Source organism: Lepeophtheirus salmonis, chromosome 7, assembly GCF_016086655.4.
Source record: "Lepeophtheirus salmonis chromosome 7, UVic_Lsal_1.4, whole genome shotgun sequence".
NCBI classification, from domain to species: Eukaryota; Metazoa; Arthropoda; class Copepoda; order Siphonostomatoida; family Caligidae; genus Lepeophtheirus; species Lepeophtheirus salmonis.
Genome location: NC_052137.2, coordinates 21,676,421 through 21,699,087, shown reverse-complemented (window position 1 = coordinate 21,699,087; position 22,667 = coordinate 21,676,421). Strand labels below are relative to the sequence as shown.

General features: G+C 30.4%; 1 protein-coding gene across 1 annotated transcript in view; it reads left to right on the top strand.

Annotated features, from left to right (window-relative positions):
• Hasp (Hig-anchoring scaffold protein) overlaps positions 1 to 22,667 on the top strand; it is a 180,010-nt gene that overhangs the window by 31,510 nt on the left and 125,833 nt on the right. The window contains exon 2 of the mRNA XM_040716736.2: positions 5,280 to 5,606. Within this exon, the coding sequence (XP_040572670.1) occupies positions 5,341 to 5,606 (266 nt within the window). The 5' untranslated portion in view covers positions 5,280 to 5,340. The remainder of the gene's footprint in view (positions 1 to 5,279; positions 5,607 to 22,667) is intronic.

The following is a 22,667-nucleotide window of genomic DNA, read 5'->3' as shown; positions in this document are numbered from 1 at the left end:
TCTGCTACGATCAGCTGTGACTATGGAAGTAATCCTCCTTCAGAAAGTGACATAAATTTTGCACTTATAGTCGGAATTCATTTTACTTCAGGTCATATTTACTGCCGTCTTTATACCCACCACATTCGTTTCTTACATTTCTTCATCTCAACATGCAGTCAGAATGAATGGTCAAGAGAGTCTATATTTAGACTGTAGAGTATCAATTTGTTTCCTCTCAGAAATAACATTTTATTGAATAAGAATGATTGGGTTAAGGAACTACATCTTGCCAAAAGACTAAATCAAGTAAATTTTATCTCACAAAAGGAATCATTCTGTCTTGAAGGAATTCAATATAGTCCTTGGCATTCAGCCTGTAGCCTCCAGAGAACCAAGTAAGGAGTGCCACAATCCCATTTAATGTCACAAAGCTCAAAGCCATGGCATTTTTGTGGTGGTAATGATCTTCTCCGCACCATTTGTCTCCCCAAAACTTAGAAAGCTGTCATTATGACTGTAACAAATCGAGTCTACATCAAATGTTGTTGTTTTTTTTTTTCAAAAAGGATCACTCCTCCAGCTGGTGCAGATTTACAATCATTTAAAAGTATTTTGCAACGTTGGAGATAGGTCTGTTTCATGCTGTTTGTAAGAATAGGCCTCTCCAACATTACAAAGGACTTATTACCAAGTTTAGCAACTATTTTATTAACTGCAGTGGGAGAGACTCTAAGGTCCTTAGTATGATTTTGAATTGACTTAGTTGCTCTTCAGTTAATGTCGCTTGGATGATTTTTACCTTCATAATAGTTACCAGAGCCATTCTTCCTTTCAAATTTCCCAGGACATTCCTTTAAATTGTTGACAGTCTTACTAGAGACTCTATTAAGCTTTGTAAAATCTTTTGGAGTGCGATCGGATCCAACTAATGTTGAGACTGTTTACCGCCTTGATGAAACTTTTTTTATTATTAATTTTTTTTTTAATTGAGCTGATATTTAATCAAAAAATATTCAAAAGTTTTGAAGTCAATCTATTAATATCCTCAGAATTTTTTATTATTATTAGAGTGTGTAAATTTCAAGTTTACACCCGGTATATATCATGCATAATATTCTTTTTTGAGGCAAAGTCATATTTAATTAATATGTACTTTGTATTTCAAATTAATTCAAAGTGGATTCTAGTATAATTATATTTTATTTTTATACGTAACTTGCTCTTATCATCATTTTTTAACAAGATAAGTAAAAACTTATGCTCCCCTTTTTAATCAAAAAACCTACAACTAAAATAAATCAAATAACTGGAACGGATGAGTTAAATTAATGACGTTGTTGGATGTTTTAATCGATTTTTTTTTAATATTTTTTTTTTTTTTACATTATAAATGAATAGAAAAAAAAGAAAAAAATAATACAAAAATTTTATCACTTTACTATTGCATTATTTTATGCTTCTACCTCATTTCATTCATTCGGCAGAGGCGTTGCCATTAAAGTTCTTTATATATATATATATATACTTAATTAGTATTCCACTTTCATCAAAACTCTCCATCTTTAATATTAATCTCTTGATCATCTTCTCCCTCCCTTGAGCCTTTTATTAGTTTTTGCTGCGTACATGACTATCTGTACTTTTGTTATCAATGCTTATATTTTGAACTTTTGTGGGTGACTGGACGCCGTTGCCACTAGCCAATCAGTAGTTTCAATATTTCTAGACCATCTCCTCCCCTCTGTTAATTAATAGCCTTACAAACAGATATAAGAAGAAGAATTGCTCTGAAACAGAAAGTCCAGTATTCATTTTCCACTCCTAATTTGTTAGCGTAGTGAGGATGTAGCTATTAGATATCAAAACCACTATTGTTCATAAAAAGTGAAACGGTTCCAAATTACTGTTTTAGGATCTCGTTAAAACCTAAGATTCCAAGTCTTGAGTAGTGCCTATTTACAATTGATGCACCACTGTCTAACCACTGAGAGTTTCACATCTGAAATGCGTCCCTAGTTGTTTTTGAGGTCATTGTCTCAAGTAGAAAAAAATATGATATTACAGTGCAGTTAGAGAAGATGAAAATAAATTTTCATTCGATTATAATGAATGCAGTAGTGTGAGAATAATTTTGATAACTCGTTATAATTTTGGTAATATGTAATTAACATTGGCAATTTTTTTTTTTTTTTTTTTTTGCTAATCCCTCCAAAAAATGTGGATCACTTTTATTTTTATTGTGTACGAGCCATCCAGCTTAATTTGACTTGCAATGTAAATAATAATAATACTGATCTATTGGGTGTTATTTTTCCACATAATTAGTAGGTTAAACTGATTTTCCTTGTAGTCTAAGGTTTAAATTAGTAGAACTCATAAAAGTGCATATTATATAAAAAGTAAATATTTTGTTAAAATACAAAAAAAAAAAAAAAAAAAGAAGAAGATTGAATGAAAGTATACCGATAAACGTTTAATTTCTAAGCATAGGCTTAAGGCATTTTACAATCATTTAAAAAAATTGCTTTATATTTCATCAATGTATACATAAACACATTAATTTATTTTATTAATGTATTGTTCCACAAAATTTGACGATATACAATTAAAGAATTGTGCAAATTAATTACCTTTACAACATAATCTATATTTTTTACAGTTGCTAAATTAATTAATACTTTTTACTAAACACTTATGACTTGAAAGTATTTAATATGGATCCTTTTATTAACAATTTTAATACATGTGCTTTCATTAAAATTTTGTTATAACATTTTTAGCAATAATCTAATTTACTCGTATTTGTAGCTTTTCAAATCCACACCAGTTTAATATAAAAAATGATTAGTCGTTATTTTGTAAAGAAATACTAAATTATCATATATACTATGTACATGTTACGAAATCATAGTTGTAAGTCGAGAAGAGAAACGTTAGTTGAGGACAAAAAGGCGCCTTATGTATATGTTTTATATTACTCATTTCTTTGTGAATAAAATCTGAATTCATTGTTTCTTTATCCTTGTAAAAGATGCATGATGTAATGGGCATATGTTGTCAAATTTAAAATAAGTTAAAAAAATACATAAAATATTACAATGAAAATACGTCAAAAATTAACACATTTTGTAGGAAGGACTTCCTACTTTGTTTCCACAATGCTGCCCTTAAATGTGCTGAAGAAACCCTGATTTTATATAATGGAGGGAAAATAACAAGAGCTTCTTCTACGTATTTCTCATCCTCAATAAAAACAAACGTTTTCAGCTAATATGCTTGGGTATTGAATAAAAATCATCTGGAATTTGCGGTTTTGACTGCATTTGATTTTGATTTTTTTTTCAATTGAAAGGTATAATAACATGGGAGAAAACATAGATTTAATGTTAGTAATTACAATAGAGATTGTTAATGAGCATGTTTTGTTTATAATACAGAACGTACTGTGTTTTGATATTAATTATCCATATTTTTTTTGTAAGAATTTGTTCTTATGTTATTTACAATTATTTTAAAATAATAATTGTAAATTGACAAAGTCCTTCATTCACCACTAAAATATATTAAATCAGATCCTTGGATTGCTTCAAAATTACTAATTTAACAGAAAATCAAATGAAGGGTATACAGGATTCACAAATTGAACTTCAGACAGGCTATAATGTGGTAGCTTCTCAAGGCGGAAATGGTGGGGATATGAAATATACCACATACCGGGTGTCCCGAAAGTCTTGACCGGTACCTTCGATGGCTTTTTTTTTTGAGGTTTCAGAGACTTTTTACGTAAATGTTGCATTAATAAAAGTTAAAGACCGTTTTCAGATTAACAAGTTTTGTTTCAATAACATTTCGAAATTCATAATTATTTTTGACATGGAGGCTAAAAGACATGAAGTAGCTGCTCTGCTTCGTGCAGGAATCAGCCCCAAGGAGATCTCTGAGGCCACCAGCATGTCCGCCAGCACCATTGGCAGGATCAAGAGGAGGTTGGACAAGGGGAAAGGCCTTGAAGACAAGCCTCGAATTAGGAGACCTGTCTTAAAGGCCACCAAGGCCACTAAGAAGAAGATCAGGGCCCAGATCAAGATAAACCCTCTTCTGAGCATCAGAACAATTGCCAAGAAGAACAACATGGCTAAGATTACTGCTGCCAACATTGTCAAGGACATTGGGGGCAAGTCCTTGGTCCGCACCACCCGTCCCATGTTGGCCATGGCCAATATGGAGGCCAGATACTTCCGATGCAAGAAGATTTTGAACAACATGAAAAGTCTTCAACCGCAAAAATGATCGCTACATTAGCCTTAATGGTTATGTGGGATCTGAGAAATATGTGTACATGACCAAGCACCCAGCCAGCATCATGATGCTTGGAGTTGTTGGCTCAGATCGTAAATCCATGCCTCCAGTCTTCTTCCGAGAGGGCTACAGGCTCACCTCGGAGGACTACATCAAGGTGCTCAAGACCAAGGTGGTCCCATGGATCAGGAAGGAGTATCCTGGCAAGAGGGTGTGTTTCCCGCAGGATGGGGCACCCGCACACACAGCCAAGAACACCCAGAAGTGGTTGAAGGAGAATGTGGAATTTTTCTTAATATGTTCTTATAACTTTTTATTCTAGAGGAGAGGACGTCTATGTATTGATTAATTAGCTACAGTTGAATGTGCCCATGAAAAACGGAGAGTAACATAAAGGATTTGTTGGGAAGTTATCTTTTATATTATTATTTTACAAAAAAATTAATGTTCGTCGACACCTAATAACTCCAAACAATGCCAACTACCGCTATTATTTATAAGTCAATAATTTATTAAATTGAAAAGAAAGAAAATAACATAAAGTTTAATTTTTGTTTTTTTATACTGATTTTTGTAGTTTGAGGATTTGGATGGAAGTAATTTGAAGCTGAATGAAGAAATAGTAGGAAGAAAAGACTTGTAATATTCAATTATCTATCAAATAATATAACATTCATAAGAAAAAATAATTATATACAAGTGTTAGTTAACCTAATATAACCATTTTTAGAAAAATAGGGAGATTACCAACAAGAAATTGATGGAATTCTACCACTGAGAAAAACACAACAAAAAATATTTTATGTAAAAAAACTAGAGTACAAAAACCTTCTCATTTGCTCTCCTAGTTCGCAGAGTTTACAACCTATAATACTTTTTTACATAAAATTATATTACCCATTGAGTTAAAATAAATATTATGCACCTATACATATTGATTAACTGTGTTAACTTAATACCCAAAAAATTAATATTATAATATGTTCAAATCTTTTCAGCCAGTAAGATTATCTGTTTTTTAAACACAAGTTGATTACTACAACAGATCTGAAGGACACTATGGCTGTGACAACAAAATTCCTACTGCTATTATATATGGTTGATTTGTCATATTCATACTCTCCGAAACCAGATGATTGTCCAATACGTGAAGATTATTCCGGTATTCGAGAGTGTCAAAGAAAGTGTGAAACGGACACCGATTGCGTCAATGATAGAAAATTGTGCCTTTGTGATGGAGACTGTGGGCTTTCTTGTATACGACCTGAAAAAGAGTGTCCAGAACTTCCGGATCCTCCGCACGGACAAGTTCATTTAACAGGAAGGTAATTACAAAGTATTATTATATTAATATTAACCATAGAAAGATCATCAGGGCATCTTTTTATATAAATTGATTTAACATTTAACGAATGTGTTAAAGTAAAATTCATACACATGCAACATAAATGTGAAATTAGTAACACTCTTGTTTAATTTTCTTTAAATAACGAGGAGGTGTAAAATTATTTTCAAAGTGGGTTCCTCAGTGTAAATACATAATTTTATTTAATTATTTATCCTTATTATACAAACTTTATCACTAATATCTAGCCCTTACTTGAAGGAAACTCTAGATTAATCCCATAACGATGAATTAAGGGGCAATCTAAAATATCGATATTACAATTAATTCAACTAAAGTATATAATTGTAGACCTCGTCAAGCCATGTAATTCCAAATAACTTGGAAAAATACGGCATTTTTCATTTTTCCAGATGAGTAATTTTTCTTTTATTATCAGTATTGTGTACAAGTTGTCACTCGTATCAGAAAAATGTACAAGATGCAACCAAAAAATTAGATGAATAATTTTAAGTGAAGGATTTACAGTACTTGAGAAGAGGATAATGCAATAAAAAGACATTAGATAGATAGATATATCAACTATATCATTTTTTACGATTTTAATATGACAAACTATAAATTTCACCTAATGTGTCTTTTACATATTTTTTAATTACATATTTTTATTTTAAATGTTAATTTTGACCAAAAATTTCAATCAAAAACTCATTACTTACCATGGACATCGTTTAATAGTTTATTTCCAAAGAATTAGCAAGGAAAATTGTATATAAATATAAAAGATACACTCAGAACAGGAAGAGCATAAAGTATATATAAGAAGAAGGATCTATGACTCAAGTTGGGGGGACAGAAAAACCAAATGACGTCAATAAACGTCCATGTATCTAGAGTTCTATGGTCAGGAAAATAGCTAGTCAGTAACTATATTCCAAAGCTAATAAAATGCTGCGGTATTATTCCTATGAAAAATACATTTCAATGTATACAATTTATCCAATAATCTTATGTGGCAGATTTTATAATTTTACTGAAATAAGAAGTAAAGAGACCATTAAGTGAAAGAAGATATCTCTATCTGTAGTTTTTGTTAGGGATAAATAATCCATTTGTGTAATTCCTGGAAATTCAAGAAATAGACATATAACGTAATAGATATGTTATATGTGCTTAAAAATATAGATAACATATGGTTTACTGTCATATATGTACATACAATACATATGATAAAAACATCACTTAGATGATCGCAATAGAAACGAATGTCAAATTTGACAGAATTGATTAATTTTCGTGAAACATTATATTGTTTAAAAATATAAATATATTGAATGATAATTGCATAAATATGTACGAATTTACGTCGCCTCAAAAGCCCCCTCAAATATTGAGTTTTATCTTGGTCATTTTAATGATGGATCTCGATGTTTGTAACTAATAAAACATCTACAATGAAGTTATAAATATTAAAAATAATAATCCTCATGATTACATTACGAGAGGTAGAAAATGTATAACATTATCCAAGAAAGTTAATAACTATTTACCTCAAAAACTTGTCATCACTTTGACATACATATAAATAAAGTCAAATATAGGGTACAGAATAATCATGACATAGTCATTAAGAACGAAAAATAATCTCCTCTTCAAAAGCATTTCCATATACTCAATAAAGAGATTGTATACATTTTTATGTATGCATGTACTATATAGGTACATTCTACATTTGAATGGTATATACAGAAGGGTGCATACGCTATCTACGCTACCCCTTTGGCACGCTCTCTTGGGAAAACGAAGGTACTTAGGCCAATGATTTTTTTATTTTCTTAGATATTTAGTTCAAACCTGTATGAGTTGGGGAAAAAATAGAATCTGACTAATTTTTGTACTACATATTTGGAAAATGCACGGAAAATTTCTTGGAATTTGCGCCTGGAGCAAGAATATAACAATTGATAGAACTCTGAGACTTTGTGAGGCCTTTGTTTGTAAGGTTAGGAGGGAATTTGATGCCTTCAAACTGATTTTGAATCGAAAGGGATGCTAATTGGAACCCTTGCATTTAGCGACAAGACTCGGCTACCTGCTACAACTCGAAAAATAGCTCAAAGACTATATTGGCAACTTTATTTCGCCGGATGTTTGCCTCCAAACTCGCCAGATCGGCATACGGTGGATTTTGTTTTGTGTGGGGCGCGATTGAACGACAAACCAACTGAACCCTCTGCAGCACCAAGAACAAACTTATCAGTCGAATTAAGAAGGAATTCCATAACTTGCAGAGGGATCAAGTGGCGAAAGCCTGTTCGTGCTTTCAGCCTCTTATCGAGACTGTAATAGAGCTTATTATTGAATAAAATAAATCAGAATCCATACAGATTTCATAAATTTATTTCTTAATCTAAAACTGGTTGGAGATAAAATTTTGTTTCAAAATAAAATCATTTTTTTCTGCAGAGATGGCTTGCAAACCCTGTATATATAAATATTCGATCGAAGTATAAATTTATACATATATGCACACATAAATACTTTTTTTGCTACATCATTTTATTTGCTCATTCAATTTGTAAGCCTTCACTGCTGGAATAATTCAGTAAGAGATAATATAATTAAATATGGGTATTGTTTGTTGACTAAAGCTATTTTCTTATATATATATATTCAACCTGAATACAGATGTATATACATATATATATTGTCATATCTTTATAATATATTTCTAAAAGAGTGGGATACAACTTCAGAAGTGTATTCAAAAATGATTCACTTAAAACTTTTATTTTAAACAATGGAAGTGTATTTATAATATGTAAAAAATAAATATATATTTTAAACTATACTTTGAAAACACCTATGAATTAAATTATTTTATATCCGAAATAAAAGTAATGGCTATTATTTCCTTATATTATTTAAAACTGTTTCATTTCCTATAATACTGTATTATTAATTCATTAGAAGAAGGGTTCAAATGTACCTACGCATGAATTTTGTTTCACAGAAATTGAAATTCAATATTCCATTTTCATTCTCTTTCACTTCTTTATTTTTCATAAATATGAAAAAGCTAATTCATTTAAACTTCTAAATAATTTAAAGTTAATTTTCTACATATACCTACATATTTATAAACATTGTACAGACATACATTGTGTTAAAGTATAAATAAAAACCCTACATATATACATATGATATATGAATTTACATAAGAGTCTAATGATCAAATAACTGACGAGTATTTTCATACGTCAAAAATTATATCCCTAAAATTTCTAAACAGAATTAAATTATATCTCTAACTTAATGAGAAGCTTACAGATGATGTATATCATCATAAAAACAATCTTGAATAAAAATCAAGAAAAAAAACAACAAAATAGCACCTTAATTTTTAACTCCATATATTCTTTATAGAGCTCAACATTTCATAGACATATTCAAAACAACAATTATGGGTTAATAAGTCAAATTTGTGTGATGAGTTGAAATATCCAAGAGTAACTTTTAGAACCTATATTTGATTTAAAAAACTTATATTGCTGTTCAAATAAATTTTATCAATTTTTACTCCTTTATTTTCATGATTCATTTTGGATACATCAAGTGCAGTAATCCTGTTTGGGCCTTCAAAAGGGTGAATAAGAATATTTTGTTTGATAGAAATGGGCCATAATTCATTAAAAAAATACAAATGTAACATAGACTCAATTTAAAGAAAAAGTAGGTTTAGGTTGCTCTTGTGCTGAGTGCATCACATATATAAAAATACTTATACTATAAGAAATTATGATTCTAAAAACTTTTGATAGTTATTTTTAATTTTTTAGGAAAGTAATTATTAGTTTTCAAAACTTGCATACGTCATAAAACTTTATTTACCATCTACTCATGAGTTTGATATTAATTTATACAAAATATGTATAATGTACGTCAATCAAATAATACAAGTCTTCTTATATTTAAAAGAAAAAACACAAATTCAAGGCATGTATATTAAATTGAATAATTCGTTTTCCAGTATATAGAGGTCTTCCCTCAATACCATTCATTCATCGAGAAAAATATTTCTCGATGAATGTGAGAGTATCACATTTCTTCATTCACCTCCATGATATTTAACAGAAAATTAAAATCATCCCAAATTTTCTAATTTACAAATTAAATTGATATGATTAGAGGCTTGGGATTAAAGGAAAAGAGCTCTTAGGGTAAAGCCATTACTGTCAATAATAAATTAACGACTAGATCGAGATTAAAAAGACCCATATATTTCTTCATACATATATTACCTAATATATGTAGATCATTTAATGACGCATGTAGCTTTAAAAAATAACTAAGATAAATATTATTTTTGGAGATACTTTCCTTCAAATTAAATTTTTTGAGTTAAATCTTATAAAAATGCTGGTAAATTTTAATAAGTATATCATAAATAGAATACATATATCATCTGTTAGATTGCATCCCAGTCTACAGGTGGTGTTCAAACAAAGTATATACATTAGTAAGGTAGATGACTGAGCTGAGATGGATTTGAGAGGAGTAACGGACTTAATAGATTAGAAAGACCTTAAACACTATTTCCCGCCATAAATAATTGTTGTAAAGAGGGTATGTACCCTTGCGGCAGAAACCGTAACTATTATCAAAAGAGCCATAAAATAATAACTGCAAAAAATTAAGCGCCTGGCGATTATCTTGTAGACCCATTATGGGGCACTATGAAGAGATGATTGACAATTCCAGAAAGTTAACTGCGATCCCTATCTCTGCCGATCTTTAGGATGAAGCAGCAAGCAAGGAAGGAAACCAAGATGTTTTAGAAGCCATGGCCTTGTGATTAAATTAAAGATATGGGAGAATATCCATGTTTCCTTCATGGAACCTTCACTTCTGTGGAAGCCTATGTTTTTTACGCAGTGCAATGTATGAGAAGAATTTGTATATATTCAGCTATTAAATATGTATCAATAGCTATCGGTAAAATGGATCCTGTTTTATAAAATAATCAGAAAGAATAAAAGAAAAAAACATAACAAGATTATTATTTATTTTTTGAAATATAGAACATTTTTATAAGTAAAAACTTTTAGACAATTTCACCTATGTTGTATTAGTTTTTAATTATGAAACTAGAAAATAATTGAATTATAATAATTTTAGATATTATATAAAAATTATAAACTACCTATTACGGTACATATATCTACTCCCAAGAGAATAATTTATTCATTATTAAGGCTCTTTTTCACCTCCTTTAACGTCGCATCTTAATTTTTTGTATCCTTTCCAGGGACATAATTTTATAGTCTCTCTATTTATAAAATCATTAATTACTACAGATAAAAAGTAGGGGGTCTGTGAAAATAAAAATTAACGTTGGAACGAATAAGCTCAATAGACAACATGCTCGGGAAAAATTAATCTCTTCAAATCAATATGCATAAGATAGATTCAAGGTCGCTTCTAGAGATGGAAATATACATTATGTAAATGGACTTCAAAGACACTTGCCTGATAGAGTAATTGATATACTTTAATGTTTACTAATATTTAGTGAGTGCAACTTCATCAGTCTTCGAAAAATGTTTTTTACTATTTTTTAACTGAGGCGACAGCATATTCAGTATTCATCCAATTTTTTCAGTACGACTCCAACTCAGGGATACTACCAGGAGGAATCTAATTTATTCACGATTTAAGGCTCGAGAAGATTGTCTAATCTTCAGTTGTTCAGGTAGCTTGTCTAATATCAGTCCTTCAAAGCCTTTGTCTTGTCTTAATCTCAGCTAAGATGGTATGGACCACAACTCTAATAATGTTTTAAAAACATTTTGAGTTCCACCCCCCGATATATTTTTTTTACAGTAATAATTTTGCACCCTCTTTAAAATGATTTAAGCTTCCTTATGAGACAACTCTACAGTTTAAGAAGGCTTATGTTATTGAGAGTCATATATTCATTGCTATCGTTTAAGCAGGATTTATAACACATATCAACAAAAGTGTGCCTTTGAATAGTCATAATGTGCTTAATATTGATTTTACCTTGATAAACATGGAGATGACTTTTTTTTTTCTGATTGCTTGGTCTACTGAGATAAAATATTATGTATTATGAATAAGTCTTGATAGCTTATTAAATATAAAAAATATTTTTCAAACAGCACATCTTATATAACTTGTAAAGTGCTAACTCTTTTTATGGTTTTTTTTTATTATTACGGAGTTATATATCTTCAATTTACGAAAAACTATGTTTTATCTTTGAGATACAAAATTAGTAGTGCATCAGTGATATTTTGTACATAGAAGGTATTTTACAAATCATCAAATTTTTGGATCCGTTAATAATACCAAATCAACTTCATTCTTGTCTCAAGGATCAACCAGAAATATGATTCCTATTCATGAATAGATCTATTTCAGCTCTGTTCAATAAAGTATGAATTGGCCTTGTAAATCTTTGGGTTTTTAAGAAATGACCAATTTTATTTGGCAGATACATTTTCCGCCTTTCTGTAAAACGCACTGTTTTAATGTGTGTATTTGAAGAATAGTTTTTGTGGCATATTTTCATGCATAATGCCTACATGCATATGTAAGCATGTATGTAGCTTTTTGAATGTACATGTGTATACAAGAGGTAAAATAAATAACATGTTTGTAGTGGTTTTCGAATTGTTTTCAAGGTATAGAAAGTCAACTGTTATGTACATAGGCAACGTATGAATTGCTATATTTCTCTCTCTCCAGATGTACAGGATAATGTTTATGGACAAGGGAAGAATTATAGAATTGATAAAATCCTTTTTAAAGAAAAATCTTGTATTTGGAGACATTGTGAACCCAGATGTTTGATACATAATCAGCAACTATATTTATATGACATATTGGTCATTATAATGGTATTAATCCCAGAGGAAGGGAGGAATACCTTCTCCATTTCCTAGTTTGTTACCCCCCCACCCTTCCTAGAATAGTTTGAGAGATAATTCACAAAAAAACTACCTTCATCCATGGAATTATTATCTGAAATTTTAATATAAATTCAGAGTAGGGAAGCCAAACCTTCCAGTAGTATCCATAAATTTCGAAAAACGTGTCAGAAATGACAACTCAAAACCTATATGATATGTTTAAAACCATATTTAGCTATATTTTTTATTCAATATGTCATCTTTCACAAGTAAAATCAGCCTCGACACGCTCGCGAACAAATTGGTAGCTCTAGTCGATGAAATGGTATACCACGCTGTCAGGATAGCAGCTCAGAGCTAATCAAAATTTGGATGAGAGGTGCAACATAAATTATTCTACAAGAACGCGCCAAAAATGCAAAATATAGGAAGATGAGTTTATGGCTGGAAGAGGGCCACATAGAGGCAGGCCAGAAGTTAGCCATATGGTTGCTGCAGAAGTTTTGGTTCTTCTTATCGATATGGGAGGGAATCGTCCTATAAGGATTTTTTTTTTTTATAGGGAGTCCATATCGAGATAGCAACGTATGTTCTCGGCAATGACTCCGTCGCAGAAGAGATAGCTGATGAGTTGTCTTTTTTGTTGTTGATTCGACATTTTTACAGCCAGCGGATAAAAATAAAGCTTATTTATTCTTGTTTCAGCTGTCGTTTGGTTGGGTACTGAAACATCGTAATTAAAAATAATGGGCAAATTCATAGTTAAATGCTTCTGCAAGTTTTGGGCCCCCACTCTCTATGTACGAGTATATCGATGATATATTCTTCCATTGAATTACATTTACTTTTGGGTTAATAAGTCAATAATGATGACATAGCGAAACAAAAAAAAACAAAAAAATGCTACGAAAAGGCGGCTCTTCCTTAAAGGAAATAATTAAGTCGAAAAACTCATATGTATTTTAACAAATTCCACAGAAATTCTTATATTAGTTCTATAAATTTTTACGCATGTGTTATTAATAGAATTAGTTTATTTTGATAATTTAAAGTCTAAGAATATATAGAAATGACGAAATTTTTGTTCGTTACGGATATAAACATTTATTATGGGTTACAACGTCAGAGAAACATTTATTTATCTACGAAGTGACGTGAAATGAAAGGAACTAAATAAGTGTATTCATTTAATATTTCACTAGCGAGTGAATATACAATTATAGAATTACAACATAATTCTAACTTGTACATATATATATATATATATATATCATATTGGCTGTTTCAAAAAAATGCTTTAGTTTTACCAATCAGAGGATATAAATGTTGAGTATACGGTTTTTCAAAACACTGTATTTATCATATTAGTGATAATAAATATTATAGTTCCATTGTATCATTCCTACCCAGCATTATTAGCTAAAGCACACTTATATTTCTACCACCATATCATCATTCTCTTCATCTTTTGATTATTATAGAGTCTGTTATATATACGTACATTTATATAAATGAACTACAGCGAAACCATTCTTCCCCTGATTAATTCATTTTCCAGACCGTTTGCTCATTTATAGCAACAAAGCCTGAATATAACACATACATTTATATATGAATATACAGCGCCGGTTGAACTCAAAGTAGATGCGTATATATAATACATATTTTTGAATATAAACCACAAACACACAATGCCAAAGAACAAAACAAAAATTATAATCCTCTCTCTCTCTCTTTTTTTTTTTTTTTTTTTTTGGTTTAGCAGCATAAGCATTTACAAAGAAACGGCATGAACAAACAAAAAATGTATATATTAGATGCTTATATTATATATGTATTTAGTTATGTGTAGTAGCCTTTTTCTATGGTTGACAATTTTTGAAAATTAATATTCTCTTCTTCGATATATGAACATATGTGTATATGTCTACAACACACAAACTTTATTTTCTCTTTACATATGAATAATTGAACCCTGTCAAACGTACGTTTATAAATGTACGGTTAAATGTTTTTTTGTAGAAAAAAAAAAATTATGTATGTGTCTGTAGTTTTACATACAAGGCTTGAATACCAAATAAGAAATACCAAGAATATTAATTCTTTCATAATTTATTTTCTACAGCTTTTAAAAAAACACTACAATTGATTGCTGAATTGCATAGATGCACAGATATGTGATGGCTTAGACATTTAATAAACATACAACTATAAGCTCTTTCATGTGGGCTGTAAATATAAGCCTTTTGTCACATTTATACTATTATTTCATATGGCAAGACACTTGGACACAGAGTGGTCGTTTCTAGCAATTATTACTAAAGGAACTAAAACGGATTGTTTATGTATTTTTGTTTAAAAATATATTTATAACTTTTTAGAGTATAACTATGATTCAGATACAAAGAACCATGGTTTAATTAATATTTTATGTTTCTGGAGCATTCTAAAGAAAAATACATAACCCTGCTCGAAGTGTTGACTTGTATTAAATTACATTAAATAAATCTTAGTCAAAATGTACCTTAGTTGTTTTCTTTTAAAATAATTAATAATACATTTAATCCGTTCCCAAGTCAATGCATACTCTTCGTCAGCCGAGTTTATCAAGGACTCGATTCCTTCTTCATCCTTATCAAACTTACGTATAGATTTCCAACAGCATATGTATTGACTTTAATTGTAATACTGAATACAAATAGTTCTTCTAAGATATGGTCCAGCAAATAACTTTTATGAAGGATATGCATATTTAGAAGGCTAAGTTAAATACCGACAGTGAGATAACCTATTCAAAATAATAAAAAAAGTGAAATGTTTTTATTAATTTATCATACTAATTTGGTCTATTAGTATAAATCTATTGAAATCATTAAACTCGCTCTGCGTTACATAAAATTACCACGGATCTATAAATTAACTATTGAAATATATAGTCGTACTCAACTAATGATCTATTTATTTTTATAGAAATAAGTATTTTGTCATTTACATCGATATAGATTTAAGAGGATCTCTATGTTATCATTCCAAAAATACGCTATAATTTATTCTTTTTGTTGAGAAGGGTATTCATTAGTCTTGAAACCATAAGTCCGATTGGACTCCTACATAAATATATATTTCTGTATAAATAAAGCTCTTAATAATTAAAAAATGTTTAGCTCTTCCATTATTTAGTGACTAACAATTTATGAATTTCTCATTCCTGAATTCAGCTTACTATAAATTAAAAATTATAGTTTGCTTTCATAATAATATTCATTAAATAATTTATATTATGTTTATTAATGCCCTTGCTCTTTACTTTGGCTATATTTTTAAATATAACCTATATTTTAATTACATAATAAGTTATTAATCAAAAAATATTGACTAGATTTGGTTCAAGTTGTGCATTTTTTCGGCGACAACTTTATTCATACATAATAAATATTTGCAATTCGTACATGATTCCGTGGGAGTTTTTTAATATTTTTTATTACAACGACAGGAAAGGAAGCCATTATTCGAGGAGTAGAACATTACCATTATAATAAGATATATTGGATTGATTTTTTAATGGATTGTTAAATGAATTGCGCAAGAGATTAATATAAAACATATACTTCATTTTTGACGAATAAAAATTTGAGATAACAATTAAGGCATTGTTGATTGATATTCCCTCTTTCCCTTATCGTCTGAATAATTATTCCAAACTACGTCTTCTATTTTCTTACTGAAATCAATCCCAAAAAGGTTAAACATTCATTTGATCTCATACGACATTTATGCAAGAATTGCTATGTTTAGGTACGTTGATTATTGTTGTACAATGGTTTTATTAAAGAAAGTTCCGAACTTGACTTTAATAAAACCATTTTAAGACTATAATCAACGTAAATTTAAAACATATATTTGTGAGTTAAATTTTCAGTAGTTTTCCAAGTTTTGAACCCCCCCCCCCCTTTAATATAAAAATGTTTAACTATAGACACATATATATATATAACATAAACCTATTTAGATAAGTATAACTGTGTTTATAATTTTCAAGACCCCAAATGAAGAAACTTAGCAACACCCCTAGTTATCAAAATGAACAGTGTTTTATTTCCGAAATTTTAAAAAATGTTCTAAATAAAGATGATAATGAAAAGAAGGAACATAAAAATCTTATTGAATCAGTCGACACCAAAATTCATAAATACTCTCCACATGCAATGGGCCTTAGGAAATGGCTCATGGATAGAACCATTCCTGTGTCGAATTATGAATTTCGACGCACTTGTAAAGTAATGGCTGGCAACCTTCTAACCAAGTCTCAAGTTAGTAGTTTCAATTATAACTTGGGGAGTAACAAGTGGGGTTAAAATTTTTGACCATATTCAAACGTATGTCTTCCGGATATTAAGACATGATAAATTAGTTGGTTATCTAAAGCATTACCAGAGTCATTTCTGAGCCTATTTTTGAGGTGTATGGAGTACTAATGAAGCCAGACAAAATAGTAACAAAAGGAGGGAAGACCTCCTTGGTCCTTGACTCAACCATAACGGGAGAAAGTACTGATTTGCTACGCGCATATAATGCAAAAGTATAGAAATGAAAAGCTCAACAAACTGATTACGGATGAATATGATTCCAAATTCTAAACCATGGAATTGTCTATAATTGGTCAGGCACACTAATTTAAAAATCCTTCTAAGTGCTAAAGGAGCTAGGTACTAACAAAAGGGAGTTAGGTTACATTGAGCTTAAATTGCTCAATGATTCATATAAGATATGATCAGGGGAAAGATCAAGACCATATCGTGTAGTTTAGATACAGTTTATAAATACAAATTATAAATATAAATTTTCTTATTGTAAACTCACTATTCGATTGTTATGCTATGAAGTATTAACTTAGATGGGAGGGATCCCGCCTTATAAAGAGATTATAGAAGTATAAACTTTAGTGAGTTTACATCTTTAAAAATAAGTGAGCTATATTAAAATCCAAGCCATACCTTTCGAATCCATGGATGTTGGTTATAACAAAGTACCTGAACACAGAACAATTATTCACCTTATAAACATTACTACTGATGAATCCTCGTCATATTAGCTATCAAGCTACAATGTAGTCTTGTTGGTTGTGTTACGTAAGGATATTGAAGAAGTGAGAAGGAGGATAAATATCGTATTATCACAGTGGTGCGTAAAGTAATAAACAATCTTCCCTATCAAAATGGCGGCGATCGCTCCTAGTGTGGGCTTAATCAGGGGAAGTGAAAGAAAAAGGAGGCAGTTTGTCCCACATAAAGCTTTAAACCAAGTAGCGAAACGAGGGCCCACGTGATGAACAGCTGAAAAATGTCATGGTGGACATGTTTTTTTTGTCCGCTAGAGGGACCATTTAGTTATTACTTATAAAGATAATTAGGAGGAGTTAATATAATGTGTAATAGATTTTACTTTTTAGAAAATGCTCATTGAAAATTCGGAAATTGAATTGTTGAGTATAAAGTGAAAGACATCATAGGTTGACTTGGACCTTAATGAGAACTCTTAACTTTCTTTTTGAGGAGCTCAAATTGAAGTATCAAGTATGCCTTAAACCTTTTAGTGTTTCGTGGTAAGAATGAGCCTCATTGTATGGGTATCAAAAATAATTTACTCTTTAGTTTTTGATATATTTTCAGACGAACTTAGAACTCAAAGAAATAATTACTCGATCAGTTTCATTCCTTTATTTGTAGGAATATACGCACGTCATACATGTATCGCCATCGGAGAGAATCGGCTGCTGGAAAACCGCATACTATGTACAAGATCTACAACTCATCAATCTCCAATCATAATAAATAAAAAAATCGATATTTGGCAATTTTAATTTATTTCTAAAGTGGTTTTAGTTTACGACTATTGCTGCTTTCACTTAGTTTTTATTAACTTGGATATCTCATGCATCACTATTTAGGATTTACTGGATCTATTATGAAATTTTAAATTAAAATATTGAAACATTATACGATCAAATGTATCACGAGCTACTGGTACTGCTACTTAATATGTAGTCTGTAAGGGATACTTTGAGTACAACATTAATCAAATTTCTGTAGCACAACGTGGAACTAATAATTTTGATCCTCTGTCTGAAATTCTTTTAGACCATGATGATGGTATTTTGTCTATATCTGAACTTAAGGAAAAACTGGATTTAAATTGCGTTAAAAAAAGTTATTTAGTTATTTGGCTTGAAGATGAAGCTCAATTTTTGTTCATAAGTATAAACTATACAGTAAATATGTCTTGTTATAAATAATAATAGTAAAAATTCAAAAATAAAGTACATTTATTACTATACAATAACTATCAAACACAACCAACAAAAAGTTAAAAATATATTATAACTTTTAAAAATTGTATTATCAAAGTATAAAGAAAAAAATCAAAAGCCATTTAGCTCATTTCTGAAGTCAATAAATTTAAATAACTTTACACTATCTTTTTAAATCTTATTAAGCTTTTTATAAACCGTTTATATAATAATTTTATTTTATTGGATGTTCAATAATTGGATTCAATTTGATCATATCAGTTAATTTAAATTCAAAATATCAAATTTTTAGGTAATGAATTAAAATCATGAGCTGATATCTTTTTACTTTTTGAAGTCAAAATTTGAAAACACTACAAATTAAGATGAAATATTAAGTACCTAAAGTTATATTGATATTATACATGGATTTGCACAAGAAAAACAGGAAGACAAGATTTTTTTATAACAGAAAACCTAAAACTCCACTCTAGATCCAAATCATCTACGATTCAGTTTGGTATTTTTTCATCTTCCTCCCATGAAAGTCCTTTGTCAAGGAGGGGAATATCTAGCATCCTCCGTCACTATAAGGAAATACACTTACTGTCTCGGAGAAAATTTTTAGATCTTGAATCCCATGTGACGACACTGAATTAAATACTTATCCGTCTCGTAATTTGGCGAAGAAATAAGGACTCTTGGCAACTTGCTGCTGTTCATAAATATACTTATTTAATTTTTGCGATTCTCAAACATGTAATTACCTGAGGTCCAAACTATTACAACAGTAATAATAAACAATAACCTTTGAGATGAAAAAGGTGAATTTCAGAGGTTCCGTGGATAATGATCATCCATATTACTATATATAAACTCAAGTAATTCAAACTTTACCGCATTAAGAACTTAACTGAAGGTTAATTTATATTTATGGGGCTCGGTGGCAGGAAAATGAAAAGCGACATCTTGCGAAAAAAATTGTCAGGCTGCACCATTCTTTCTCCTCAGGCTAACGAGCGCGTTTCGCTACATGGTTTAATACTGAGTCCCACAACTCGCTTGCAGGCTAGTCACCAATATAACATAATACATAAATATAATATCCTCCAATATGGCTGTACACAATAGCTGGAAGGGGGTGGGGGAGAGCAGGCGAGAAGGGTTTGTGATACGATAAATATGGTGTTGTACATATACATATATATTTAAAAGTGTGTGGAATCGGCTTAATTAAATAAACTATGACTGATTCGTATCTTCGTATTGCTCCGATAGCGCTCACACTACTTGTTGAATTTCCCTCCACATACCTGTGTGAGTTGGTTTTTTCGAGTATGGTTGAGATCAATACTAAATCGCAAAAACCGCCTAATTCACCTTGAGTACGATTTGCGTTGCAACATTTCAAAAGTGGAACAGAACTTTCAGGTACTCGTCAAGTCAAAACAAATGCAAAAGTCTCATTAACCCGTATGCGTCTAGCATAGATTTTTATTAAAGATTTATTAATGAGTATCCAATGTTTTATTAGAAAAATTGATACTATTGCAGAAAACAGCAAGGCCAACGCTATTGGTGCTACTCGTTAAATACTGCTAAATGTCCACCCAAAAATTATACATATACTATTTTGATGTTATTTTACTAAGCTTGATCATAATTACCAAATATTAATTTGTATTTATTATTGTATGAGGTATAGTATTTTAATGAAAAATTAATTGGGGGGTAGGAATTTCGAGATGAGTGTTCTCTGAAGTCTCATCTCACCAAAAAAGTCGTTTTTCAATTACTTAAGTTTAACCTATTTTCATAAGGCCCAATTTACTCTGAAATGGCGGTACTGAAAATACTCATCTCGGATCCTGCTCATACCCACAGAATAGAATTAATTACCAACAACCGAGTACTTCCTACCTAAGTCCTTGCTATATACGAAGTGGGCTTTATGATTACTCATTTCCACACATAGAAGTTTATAGCTTATTTACTGACAGCTAATATACTCTCCTCCAAAAAACTCTTAACATTTTCAGGGTAGCAATGTCAGAGTGAGTAGAAATATTTATTACAACTTTAACTATGGATTAAAAAAATAAATATTGTTACTAGTATGAAATATCCTTGACAGATTTTTTTAAGAGCGTGACGAGACATATGGTGCTACTTAATAAAGACTTTTATTAATATCAGGTGGCCTTTATATTTTTTTGAGAGGAGAAATGAATTACTACTGAAAAGAGTAGAACCTTCTACATTTAAAAAAACATTAGTGCAGGGAAATATTGTAATTATATTTAATTTTATATCATTTATTTTATTATTCCTTTTTAAAACAAATTTACAACAAAAGTAGTCGAGAATACTTACTTCATAGAGGGGGGGGTGTTATTAAATAATTATCAAAAAAGAAGAAAATGCACATGCAACAACCGTTTTTCCTTTTCAAATTTCTAAACGTAGTTTTTTTTTCTTTACATAGATCTCTTCTTTGTTTATGACTGGATAATATTTTAAACATACTAGTAGTTTAGATTAAATAACTTATCTGACTTGGATGTTTCTCATTATCAATAGAACATCTATATTTTTTCCCCGCGTAGTGTTCTCTCAAACTACTTTTTTCAACAACATCCATTTAGTGCAAGAACACTTTAATAATTGTACTTTTCCGTTCTATATACCTTACCAATACACTTATTGTTCGACATCTTCTATCTCAAATAATAAATATGAGAAACATTTTCTTGACATGTAATTGACTTTTTCACAATAGCTTTTTTAGTTTGACTCCTTTGACTATTAGTTTGAATAGAAAAAAATAAAATGAATTGACTGGGATATCTATTTTAATGGTAATTTTACTCTTTATATATCCTTATTCTTACTTTTCACTTGGTGTTCTTAAACGACTTTTTTCTTCAAGATACTTCAATTTTTTTTCTAGATTACGAACTGAAGTATATGATTTAGATTTCTTTTTTCTGAAAAGAAATTGTAAGTTATAGGAAAAGCTTTCGAATATTACTTGATTCTACAACTTTTGAGATTTTGAAAATCTATATTATATGTAGTGGATATGTTGGACTTAATTCAGAGCCGATATTTGGAATAAAATCCAATTTCATTCTTATGACATATTATGTATAGGCTCTAAAAAAATCGATCCTTGATGATGTCTTGAATAACTAGTTTTATCTATAGCAGTGGTTCTTAACGTGAAGGGAATTAATTCCCCATTGGGAGGGGAGGAATGGTGGAGTTGCCAAGTGGGAATGTCTGGTCGGACAGAATAACCGCTTCTTTAAATTTCAAATTAGATCCATATACAGACCGTATTAATACAAAAAACCAACAGTATATGTGGTATTGTAAGTCATGTCTAGATAAAGGTGACAACACTGTTGGGTTAAAAATGTCAATTGCAGCTGTCGTGTCTAAAGAACAAAGCCATAATCTACCTTGATAAGCTGCTGGACGCGTATTAGCACTATTTTGCCAAAGATTATTTTCAAAAGCGACAACCCCTCACGAGGGATCCCTACAGCTTTCTAGTTGACAACTATCAGAAAGAAGCAGAATACATTGAAGACAATATTATTGACTTGGTGCATGACTCCTCAGGGGGTTTTTGCAGAGAAAATCCTTAACGAATTTCTGGCCCACTATGACTAGTTCGTATTGCTCCGATAGCGCTCATACTACTTGTTGAATTTCCCTCCACATACCTGTGTGAGTTGGTGGTTTTTTCGAGTATGGTTGAGATCAATACTAAATCGCAAAACCGCCTAATTCACCTTGAGTACGATTTGCGTTG